At 38.9% G+C, this 12532-nt stretch overlaps 1 protein-coding gene across 5 annotated transcripts in view; it reads left to right on the forward strand.

The window, feature by feature from the left end:
• Positions 1 to 12532, forward strand: part of CACNA2D1 (calcium voltage-gated channel auxiliary subunit alpha2delta 1) — a 936653-nt gene that overhangs the window by 647486 nt on the left and 276635 nt on the right. For all 5 annotated transcript variants that reach the window (XM_073619561.1, XM_073619559.1, XM_073619560.1 and 2 more), the window contains one exon: positions 6451 to 6550. In XM_073619561.1, coding sequence (XP_073475662.1) covers positions 6451 to 6550 — 100 coding nt within the window. The remainder of the gene's footprint in view (positions 1 to 6450; positions 6551 to 12532) is intronic.

Consider the following 12532-nt stretch of genomic DNA (forward strand, 5'->3'; position numbering starts at 1 on the left):
AAGTGCTATTAATTTTTTGTATAATGTTCCTTGCTATCCCTGATAATATTAATGTTAGTCACTATCTGAAACTCCCTATGCCACCCACTATGGCAAGCTGCTATTAATGAAGCTCTATCTTTTTACAAACATACTATATACAATAAAATACAATATCCAATAAGGTCTAGGGGGGCTTGGGTGGATGCACAATGGAGAACTATATTAGCCTATGCCTGTGCAGCTCTCCTCATTTTAACAGGACCCTCTACTTTGACTTATATACAATATGTACTTACTGTATCTCGTTTTCTTATCCTTTGCAATATAGCTGGAAACTTCTGTTGCCCCAACCCATCCCCACCTTCTCCCTAATCTCCCCTTCAACTCAGAGAACTGGCCAGACATATTTTTACCTTGCATCTACTACAGTTGTGGTACTATTGATTACCTAAAGTTATACATAATTATTTAGCTACAATATTTACTGGAAATTACTACTCTGCTGCCTTAATTCTGTGGAATACCATACTTTATTTAAAACGTATGAGAACAATTTCATTTTTCTTTTTTTATGTTACTAAATGTGCAAGTACTGATTTTGAACATTTACATTTAAATTCAATAAACCTACCTACTGAAAAAATGAAATGTTATGTCTATGTTGAACGTTCTCAGAAATGTAATTTATTAGCTTTTAAGATGCACAACTGCATTAAACCTTATATTTATAGAAAGTTTCATTTTTTAAAGCATCAAATGCATTTAGTGAATGTTAGAGGTGAAGGACAAGGCAGAATCCTGAAAACAAGGAGTAGAGTGAAGGACAAAACAGAACAATTCTGAAGTGGAACAATAGGCTTCTACGTAGGAGTTATAATAATAACAATGTTAACACAAACTGAGATGCCATGTTACATAGAACCTTTTCACAAGAGAGAAGCTCAGTACGTGACATATTTTTTAACAACATATAAACCAAAAAGTCCACCTGTAATGCCTCGTACACACGAGCGGACTTTCTAGCAGACTTGGTCCGACGGTCTTTCCGGTGGACTACCTGAACGGATGGACTTGCCTACACATGACCAGACTTTCCGGCAGGCTAGGTCTGCCTGTCTTTCCGACGGACTTTCGCCGGAGTTACGGCAGACTTTCAGAATGAACAGACTTGCCTACACATGGACAAGTCCATTCATTTTGAACTTGACTCGGGTACGGGAAAAGGAAGTGCATCTCGCCGCTTTTATCGGCGAGATTGACACCTTGCGAGCCCTGTCGCGGGGCATACCAGGCCCTTAAGTCTGGTATGGATTTTAAAGGGAACCCCCTACGCCGAAAAAATGGCATGGGGTCCCCCCTAGAATCCATACCAGACCCCGATCCGAGCATGCAGCCCGGCCGGTCAGGAAAGGGGGTGGGGACGAGCGAGCGCCCCCCCCTCCTGGACCGTACCAGGCCGCATGCCCTCAACATGGGGGGTGGGTGCTTTGGGGGAGGGGTCACCCTGCGGGGCCCCCCCACCACAAAGCACCTTGTCACCGGGTGATGTTGACCATGCCCCCCTAAAACGTCAGAGTCCCAGCATGCCCAGGGACTGTGACGGCATAAGGGGGCGGGGTCTCCGCCTATATAAGTCACATCGGAGCGCTCAGAGAGCATTCCAGCCTGAGAGACCGTCGTGTCAACATCGGAAGAAGAGAAGAAGAGAAAAAGAACAGAAGCCAAAAAGCCAGAAGTCCGGGCCTCCATTGGCAAAAGAGTGGCATGAAGATAGCGGAAGAGCCGGCAGAAGAACTGGAACACCGGGAGAAGAGGCCAGAGAGAGCGGAGAAGAACCAACCGGACGCCGGGAGAAGAGGAACCGGTGGGACCCCTGAAGCCGGAAGAAGACCCCCCGGAGCTGTCTAATAAATTACTTTAAAAACCTGTGTAGTGTGTTTTATTATTGACACTTTTTCCCTAGGTAAATGGGTAGGGTTACCATGTACCCCATACTCATTTACATAGGGTGGGGGCCAGGATATGGGGGCCCTCTTATTAAAGGGGGCTCCCAGATTCCGATAAGCCCCCCGCCCGCAGACCCCGACAACCAACAGCCAGGGTTGTCGGGAAGAGGCCCTTGTCCTCATCAACATGGGGACAAGGTGCTTTGTGGTGGGGGGCCCTGCAGGACGCCCCCTCCCCCAAAGCATCCACCCCCCATGTTGAGGGCATGCGGCCTGGTATGGTTCAGGACGGGGGCCGCTCGCTCGTCCCTACCCCCTTTCCTGACCGGCTGGGCTGCGTGCTCAGATCGGGGTCTGGTATGCATTTTAGGGGGGACCCCACGCCGTTTTTTCGGTGTAGGGGGTTCCCTTTAAAATCCATACCAGACTTAAGGGCCTGGTATGTCCCACGCTCGCCGCAATAGGAAAATGTGTTTTACCTATTGCAGCGAGCGCGGGATGCAATACCCTGCCCTTGCGTCGTATCTGGTCCGTCGGACCAGCATACAGACGAACGAGACGAACAGGCTTTCCGTCAGGAACTGAGTCCGGCGGACTAAGATTTGAAACATGCTTCAAATCTAGGTACGGTGGACTTTTGGGAAAAAAAAGTCCGCCGGAGCCTATAAACGATCGGATTGTGCGGCGGACTCTGGTCTGCTGGACCTAGTATGCCGGAAAGTCCGCTCATGTGTACGCGGCATAAAAGTATAAAGTTGATTGAGGAAGCAATGTCTTTTTTGGGTTTATGGAATGTCCATGTAAAGCAGTATTAAATCCACTTCGACAGTATTAAATCCACTTCGGCAGAACATATACTAAAAAATAAAAAATTTAAATAAAAAAAACAAAAGAAAAAAAGCATACACAGTGCCACTACCCTGTCAGGTGATGTCTAAGTAAGATTGCTGTAGCTATACAATCAGCAGGTGGAAACTAGCATAGATACTAAAGGAACAAAGAGAAAACAGTGCAAAAAACCTTCACTAATAAAGGATTAAATTACAAAAATAAAATAAAATACGGAAACAAAAAAGTCAATAAATAATTGTATACAAACCCAAAAAATTGCATAATAATTATAATAGCAATCATATAACACACAGGCATCTAGTGTACCCAATGCATTTTGCAAGACCTATCTCGCTCTTCAGGGGTGGATGCATGTAAAATGTACCTAGAAAAAATGACATTGTAAAATGACATTGTTCTCTGAACAAAACAGGTTTAGCACAAGTGTAAATTTAATATATTTAGATAAAAAGGAATAGAAATGTTTACTAGTTCATACTTCCCCTTGTGAACATTGATATCTTTTTTTTCATTGATTTTCTATAAAGGCAGAGATTGTACGCTTAGCAATGTGAAGCTCTGGTCATCCAATCAAGTGCAAAGCAAAAATCTTTTTTTGTAAAAATTTGCCTGCATATTCAAAGTGAATACAGCATCACTTTGCTAAGTGAACATTCACTAAAATAGCAAAAAGAGAAAGGTCTGGTGTCGCCAGTGACACACCTCCATCCCTGATATATACAATAAAACAGAAAATTCACCCTGGGACTTTGAGTGAGGTGGGCACAGTTTAGCCACTAAATGTAGCAGCAGTAAATACAGTATAAAATCTAGAAATAGTGCATGCATTGATGTCATCAACACATGCTAATTCATAAAGGATACATATAAATAAATAGTGGTACATAAATATATTAGCAATCATATAACACACAGGCATCTAGTGTACCCGATGTGTTTCAGAAGACCCAGCTCGCTCTTCAGGGGTGGATGTGTGTAAAATGTAGCTAGAATGAAAAAATATAAATTGGATGTATAGCGTAATATTGATTATATAGGCACAGGGTAAGAGGGGTCTTGATGCAAGGAACCCCATACTCACCACTGAACAAGACCAAAACACCGGATGTACAGCTCCCAGAAGGTGGCAGCAGGTGTCTCGCCAGGGAGCTGAGGAGGCGGAGCCAGACAAAACCCTACCAAGGGCCAAACGGAGGGCAAGCATGGCATGGATAGAAAATGTGTATCCCTAGAGGTCTCACTTTGTCCATGGAAGATATTGGCTGTAAACATGAATATGCATGTCAGACAATCTAAAGTAACAGAGTAAGGCCAGTATATCATAACATATATGTGTTTATGTATGAACGAAAGGCCTGAGCTAAAGATGGTAAGGACATGGAGACTGTAGGGGGAGTGGTAAAAAGATACCAAAAGCTAACAAGAGTGAGAGTGAAGAAATGGCATAAGAGCAAGGAAAGAAAAGAAATTAAAAAATGAGATGAAATGCAAGTGTGTAATGAAACCTGTATCAAAGGAGGTTTCTTGTCTCCCACTGTCCCCGCCTGTTTTTTGAGCGGGTGGGGCCACCCACAAATCGGCGCCATGTATATGCGCCAGTCACATGATGTCCGCGATCCTGCAGCGCCAGTGTGGCTGCATGTATTGTGTCATCTGGATGATTTAGGAGAGTGTCTGCGCCTGCGCACCTCCTGATGATGGTGGGTGCCTCAAGCGCTCATGTGTCAGTTATCCACACATGGCATTGGGGGAGGAGCCTCTCAAGCTCTTCTGGGGATATATATCAGAGGTTCAGCATGGCATGGATTTCTCTGTTCTTTTCACTGAGGATAGTCATACCTGTGGAAGTCGCTTGCTGTGACTTACTACTCATACATCTACATATTCACTGCATTCAGGTATACTCACATGTTTTCACGTGGCTTACTCTGCTCTAAGCACCCATTCCAAGCCTGTGTTTGACATTACAGGTTTCATTACAAACTTGCATTTCATCTCATTTTTTACTTTCTTTTCTTTCTTTGCTCTTCTGCCATTCTTCACTCTCACTCTTGTTACCTTTTGGTATCTCTTTACCACTCCCCTCTACAGTCTCCATGTCCTTACCATCTTTGGCTCAGGCCTTTCATTCATACATAGACACATATATGTTATCATATACTGACCTTACTCTGTTACTTTAGACATGCATATTCATGTTTACAGCCAATATCTTCCATGGACAAAGTGAGACCTCTAGGGATACACATTTTTGATCCATGCCGTGCTTGCCCTCCATTTGGCCCTTGGGGTTTTGTCTGGCTCCGCCTCCTCATCTCCCTGGCAAGACACCTGCTGCCACCTTCTGGGAGCTGTACATCCGCTGTTTTGGTCTTGTTCAATGGTAAGTATGGGGTTCCTTATATCAAGGCCCCTCTTACCCTGTGCCTATATAATCAATATTATGCTATACATCCTATTTATATTCTACATTTTACACGCATCCACCCCTGAAGAGCGAGCTGGGTCTCGCGAAACACATCGGGTACACTAGATGCCTGTGTGTTATATGATTGCTAATACATTTATGTACCACTATTTATTTATATGTATCCCTTATGAACTGACATGTATTGGTGATGTTAATGAATGCATTATTTCTACTTGAATACATATTATACTGTATTTACTGCTGCTACGTTTATTGGCTAAACTATGCCCACCTCACTCAAAGTCCCAGGGTGAATTTTCTGTTTTATTGCATATTTCAGGGATGGAGGTGTGTCACTGGCGACACCAGACCTTTCTCTTTTTGCTGTTTTAGTGAATGTTCATTTAGCAAAGTGATGCTGTATTCACTTTGAATAGTCTATCATATGCAGGCAAATTTTTACAAAAACAAGATTTTTGCTTTGCACTTGATTGGATGATCAAAGCTTCACATTACTAAGTGTAGATTCTCTGCCTTTATAGTAAATCAATGAAAAAAAGATATCAATGTTCACAAGGGGCAGTATGAACTAGTAAACATTTCTATTTCTTTTTATCTAAATATATTAAATTTACACTTGTGCTAAACCTGTTTTGCTCAGAGAACAATGTCATTTTACAACAACAAAACATCCTCCCCAAAAAACACAAAATATCTCCAGTCCAGGCAAAAAAAAAAACATTTTTCCTCCTAATTGATCTCATTCCCTGGTAGTACATATGTTCTTTTGGCATTTATTTAGAGTTGTATATACTGAGTGAAAAGTGAGAGATTCAGTCCATTAAAAGCATCTCTGGGTTTCCACAGAGGGCTCTTTGTTAGGTTAATGTCAGGGGAGAAAACATCAAGCTTGATGTGTCTAGTAGATTGCTTTGTAGTAAAAAAATCTATTCTCTTGTTTGTCGCTTTGATGGAATAGATTGCATCTGATGCTTTAAATGGATTGAAATACTTTTATATAACTGCAATGTGTTTCATCAGCATTTGCAATCTCCCCTGTTTGAGCTTTGCCCTGAAGCAGACAAGCTGCCATTTAGATCTCTTAAAATGCCTATTATCTGAAGAAGGAAGAAGGGGTGGACATGGATAACTGGATAGTTTTCCAATTAATTTCATTGACACCGGACCTGAAAATTATTAATATATTTCAGGCAGATTTATTTTTGCAAACCCTGTAAATTTTTATGTCTCTTTTTACAGAAGCGGAAGTGTCAGTGGGCTGACATTGAAGTTGATAAGAACCTCTGTGACTGAGATGTTGGAAACCCTCTCAGATGACGATTTTGTAAATGTTGCTGCTGTAAGTATCTCTGTGGTGATGCCTATTTCTCTTTTTTATCCCAAATCATGTTGTGCTAATTAAAACTTAACCATTTCACTGAAACTTTTTTTTTTTATTCTGTACTGCCTTCATGTAATCTTATCATATATTTACGCCAGCCAGTTTTTCCATGGTTTTGAATAAAAAGGGGAAAAGTTAAAAATGCTGTTAGAGCAAGAGGTGGGTTGTCCCTACACAATGGCATAATCAGCAGTAATAACAATATTAGCGGTTCTAACCCTTTACACTCTATTAAATTAAATTTGTGTTTTTCAACTGTGTCCACATTGGACAATTCTCCCATGATTATTGTCCTGATGGTAAGTGAAGTTAAATCGTAAATACAAAATATGATATAAAATATATTGGAGGTGCTGACATTACAGTACCTAGAACCATTTGCAGTGGGTTCACAATTTAATGTCTCTAGCAAAGTCAATTGTCCATACTCTCTTTAGTACTCCTTTAATTTTGGACTGTGAGAGGAAACCAAGGCTTCCAGGGAAAACACAATATGACATGGAAGAAACATTGAATTTGAATCCATGTAATAGATGATTTTCCTTATATAGAGGATATTTAGGGAAACTGAAGATGAAGCAAGGTCACTTCAGTTGTACCTGTCAGTGCAGAAAACCTTTCCATTAGCTTTTAGTAAGGGATGGAACTCCACTCTGTTATATTAAAAAAAGAACATCTAAGGACATTTCTGCTCTTTGAATCCCCTGGTAAAAACAATTATGATATCTTCAAAACAATACATTAATAGCAAATGAATCTCTAATTGCTTGCTTAGTCTATGAAAGCTAAACCTGAAACCTAGCAAGGTCACCTTTGAACCCTATCAGTTTAATTAGAAAACACATGTCAGCCTGTAAAGAAGAGGTATCAGATTAAAATTCAAGAAGGGCCGGTCAGAAAAATTTTCCTCCAGCAGAGGTCCAAATATCGTGTTTGTGTTATGGCCCAGAATGAAAAAAAAACATAAGTCATAACGCAAACATGATATTTGGACCTCTGTTGGAGGAACATTTTACTGACTGGCCCTCCTTGAATTGTAATTCAATACCTCTACTTTAGAGACTGATGTGTTTTCTAATTAAACTGATATGGTTCAAAAGTGACCTTGCTAGGTTTCAGGTTTAGCTTTCATAGACTAAGCAAGCAATTAGAGATTCATTTGCTATTAATGTGTTGTTTTATAAAAAAAGTTTTGCCTATAGTTCCACTTTAAAAGGGAGCATGTATACGATTTTGCAGGCTGAAAAACTGTTGTGTTCCTGTACTATACAAAAATACATAGATAATGTCTACTTTGCTAAGTAAGCATCCAGAAGTAGAGTTCTACCTAGAAAAAGGAATATGTTGCTCCCAGAAAATTCATTTTTTAAATAATTGAAAATGTCTGCCATTGCATTTTCACATGTTCAATTTTATCTTTGTGTTTGTAAAAAAATACAAAAACAAACTGACCAGCAATGATGTTCTGCTATGCAACAGAGGGTAGTGAATAATATAGAGCGGAAGTACAACATTTGGAGAAATTAACTATAATAAAATATAAAAAAAAAACCCCTAGCTGTCTTTAGAACTCTGTGTATATTAGGTCTCTAGGAGCTTGGGCACTAGGCAAATTAAAATGCACAGGCCCTCTTAGTGGCAACACTGCCTGCAAACACCTGTCCAACCTGATTTAGTGTCCTCAGAGAGTAGGATGCCTCTCTCCAACCCTGCTGCATCAAGAATCTGAAGATTTCATCAAATGTAAACCTCAATTTAGGCACACATCCTCCTGTTCTGCTAAGCCTCCAATGACAAAGTTCAGGAAATGTTAATTCTTGACAGTTTTGTTCTTCTGAAACATCTCAAATACTGAAGTTAAGTAGGCCATCTTTGCTAGGCACCACAGGGAGTTTCCATCATCCCAATGAAATTGTTTGCATTAAGTGACATCATCACCTCTTCTCCAGGCTCAATCCAAGATTCTTAATAACACTGTGAATGCAGGGCACCATGGTGACTCCTCCTTAGTGCAGGACCATGGTGCCCTGCATTCACAGGATGACACAAAAGTAGTAGTGGTACAGAGAACAGTTATTTTACCTTGACATTATTAGCATTCAAATCAAAACCCCACAAGAAATTTTTAGATAATTAGTTCTCCTAAATCCTGACTATTATAAATGCTCTGTCTATCTGCATTTAGGGTGTTCAAAATACAAGAAAGAATGAAAAATGACACCAACTAAATTAAGCACATCTACGACATTCTGTATCATCTGTAGCATGGAAAGGCATCAGTTACCTGCCTTTTTGGTATTTCATACCTCTCAAATATAGAATAAAGATGTTTTCATTTTAAATGACACAGAAGAGAGATGAGGGACAAACACGCTGCTTCAGCCCCTTTAAATAAGACTGATGTAAAGACATCAAGATGCAATCCCCAAATATCTCAATTGTATGCGTTCCTGACATGCAGTCTTCCAATTGCTTACATCCATCTTGAGAATTAAGATAAAAATAAAAGTGGCACTACCAATCATGTTGTTAGCAGAACCTTACCTATCATTATTCATGGTCACAGCTAAAAGATTAGGATATACTTTCTTGCCAGTGCAGGCAGGAAAATGACACTGTGACTTAATCAGCTGTATCAGGATTCATGCTAAAGTCTTGACGAACAAGAGGCTTAAATATTAATGTGCAGAACCGCTTAAGTGCAGAGATTTTAATTATACAGATGCATTTGTTTCTCGGTAACTTGCAGCACGTGAGTCATACCACGCCAGTATAAATCACCAAGGGTTAATATGTCAAGCATTCTCATCTTAATTTTAATTTCATCTACAGGAAAGTGTACCTCTTTGCATGTAAAAAGGAGCCTGCTGTTCATAAATGTGCAAATATATGGGAATTACTGCCATTCCTTCCAAATAATTCAGTTATATGCTTTGACTGCACAAAGTGGTAAATGATAGGTCCAAAGACTTGCTCCGCGCACTGTGTGATTTAAAGCCTGGCTTCCTTTGGCTGATGCAGTGAAGATCATTTTAAAGTTATTCTGTGGCTCTGGGAAATCCAAGCAAACATTTTTTTTTGGTTTACCCTGACAAGTAGAGAATAAGTAACTAGCAGGAGCTGTTCAGTGGTATTAATATGATAGCCACATTTCCAGAGCTAATGGGTCATGTTTCAACACCTTGAATGCAAACTATTACTGTGTGTGAATAATAATTCCTTACATAAATAAACGTCCTAGAGAAATACTTATTGCCCCAAAGCTTAACCACCAAAGTCATTGCTGTTTTAACATTTTGACTTGTGTGTCACATTGAGAGAGGAATGTATCTTGCACTTGCAGTAAATGGCTATTTGTAACATAAACTACACTAAATGTTACTGTAGAGAATTATGTGTTTTTCTGAGAATAACACTCTAATAAATAAGGTTTCTTAACATGAATCCATTCGGAGGTAAATCTGATGATCTGTTGCTCACAAGTTGGATTCTAATCCTTAGGTTAGCCTAGACAAAGTTTATTGTTATCTAGAGCATATATCACTGACTAAAGAATAAGACCTACAAAAACAGCTTATTGGACAGTCATGCACTTGTCGATTAAAACATCCAATTGTTATATGCTTATGTAATGCCTAAATGTAACTTTTCCCAGTTTATACCTTGACAGGTCAGTGAGCACAAACTTGTATTGTGAGACTGTCTAAATTATACTTTGATAATGTTAAAAAAAAAAAAAAAATATATATATATATATATATATATATATATTCAATTAAATTCCCATCCTAATTTTATAAATCCTAACAAGCAATGTAAGGGTTCTAGAAAGCTTGCACCTTTATAAACCTGAGTTAGCCAATAAAAGGTATTGTATAAATTTCCCCTACTGCATTGATTGATGGCTAACATAGTACAAGACTCTACAACTGTTATTAAATATGTTGTAATATGAATAACTGTTTGCATAATGATAAAAATGTGATCAGTGGGGGGAAGGACCTTCTGCGCATGTCTCAAGTGGCTGATAGTATAAGATAATTGGGTTGATTTATTAAGGCAAAAGGGCTATTCATTTAGAAAGGGAAGTTGCAATTTGCAGGGTGAATTTTCCCCAGAGCTTAGTGAATATAGCAAAATGGCAGTTTGCAAAGAATATCCAATCACATACAAGGAAAATGGAAAAAAAAATTTGCTTGCACATGATTGGATGATCAGGTCTGCAAAGCTTCACCTTATTCACTAAGCTCCTGGGATAATTCCCCTGCAAACTGCAATTTCCCATGCAAAGTGAAAAGTTTGTTTGTAAATCACCCCCAGTGCATCTAGCAATACATTAAAGGTTAGTGTAGGAATGTAAAAAAAATGAATGTAAAGAAATAAAATGCTTACTCAGTAAGTGTTATTGGTACCATATTTAGTTCAATTTATATTTTTAAAGGCTACAAGTAATTTACTTTCTAATAGGTCTTAATAAAGCATGTAATAACCAAGTTGTTTTTTTCTTTTTATTTCGTTTTTGGTGTTTGCAAAATAATTTTTTTTCTTTCATTATGCAAAGTGTTCTAACCATTATTCTATTGAATATGTATCTAAGGAACATTTAGCCATGATAATTTCATTGTGTCTTTGCTTTTCTGCACAAGATACATTGTATGTAACTATGTAGCAGCTTTTATTCCAAGGTTACTTATTTTCAGAACACACATTTCTTAGAATAGAAATGAATGACATCTGCAGCCAAATGTATTTTCATTGTTCAGTAGCTCGGACTGGTAGGCACTAAAGAATGTCTCATCATTCAATCTGAATAATGCAGTGCTGATGAAATAGCATAATGCTAGATGATACAGAAATCACATAGCAAAAATATATTTTTTTGTTAATGGATATTATGTCATGAACCCATTAGAAACTTGCAAGGGAGATTTTATAGTAGAAGAGTCTAAAGCCTTGTACACACGATCGGATTTTCTGCAGAGAAAGCCTCAGACTTTTGTCCAAAGGGCGTTGACCAGGAACTTGTCTTGCATACAAACGGCACACAATTGTCAGCCAACAAACACAAACATAGTGACATACTTGACGTAGAACGAGCCGATAAAGAGGAAGTTCAATTGTCAGGCGCCACCCTTTGTGCTCCTTCTGCTAATTTCATGTTAGTAGAAGTTTGGTGAGTGTTGATTCCCGCTTTCCATTTTGCGCTTTTCATTTTGCGCTTTTCAGTTTTTTTCTTAACAGCCGTTTGTCAACCATCCATGCTGTTGAATCGGAGGAGATAATGTGTTATTTATTATTGGCCTTGGAGTTATTGCTTTGACCCAACCAAGTCCAGGAACAGGAGGAGGAGGATTTCTTGGACCAAAAATTGGTTGCTTTATTAATCGTGACCAATTATGTCATATGCCTTTGCTGCGGGAGCTCCAGGAGAATTATCTTCTGATGACAGACCCCTGTTTCACCAACTCTTGGCATTGTTGACCCCCTATATTAAGAAGCAGGACACATGCATGAGGCTTTTTTTATTTTTTGGTTGAATAATGATTTGATTTGGTATATTTTCTATATTTTTTGGATGCATAGAATGCACTTTTTGGTTAAGTTCTATTCGCAGATAGCATGTTTAATTTTATTTGTTTTCTTTTTTTTAATGCACAATAAAACACTGTGGAGAATAATACTTGGCTATGTGTTTTGCTTCAAATGACAGTTTGGGAGTAAGCAGTTACATTTTAAAAAATACAATGTAAAATTAACAAGGGAAACCAACATAGTTGTATATTTGATCTTAAAAACTAGGGGATAATGGTGTTTTGGTAACTTGCCCAAAAAAATAAAAAAAATTATAAATATTATTCTTGATATCACTAGAAAAAAAAAAGCCTTTGACAATACCTTTGGCAGAACTCCATCAGTATCACCAGCAAAGCAGCTTCATTA

Source organism: Aquarana catesbeiana, linkage group LG03, assembly GCF_042186555.1.
Source record: "Aquarana catesbeiana isolate 2022-GZ linkage group LG03, ASM4218655v1, whole genome shotgun sequence".
NCBI lineage: Eukaryota > Metazoa > Chordata > Amphibia > Anura > Ranidae > Aquarana > Aquarana catesbeiana.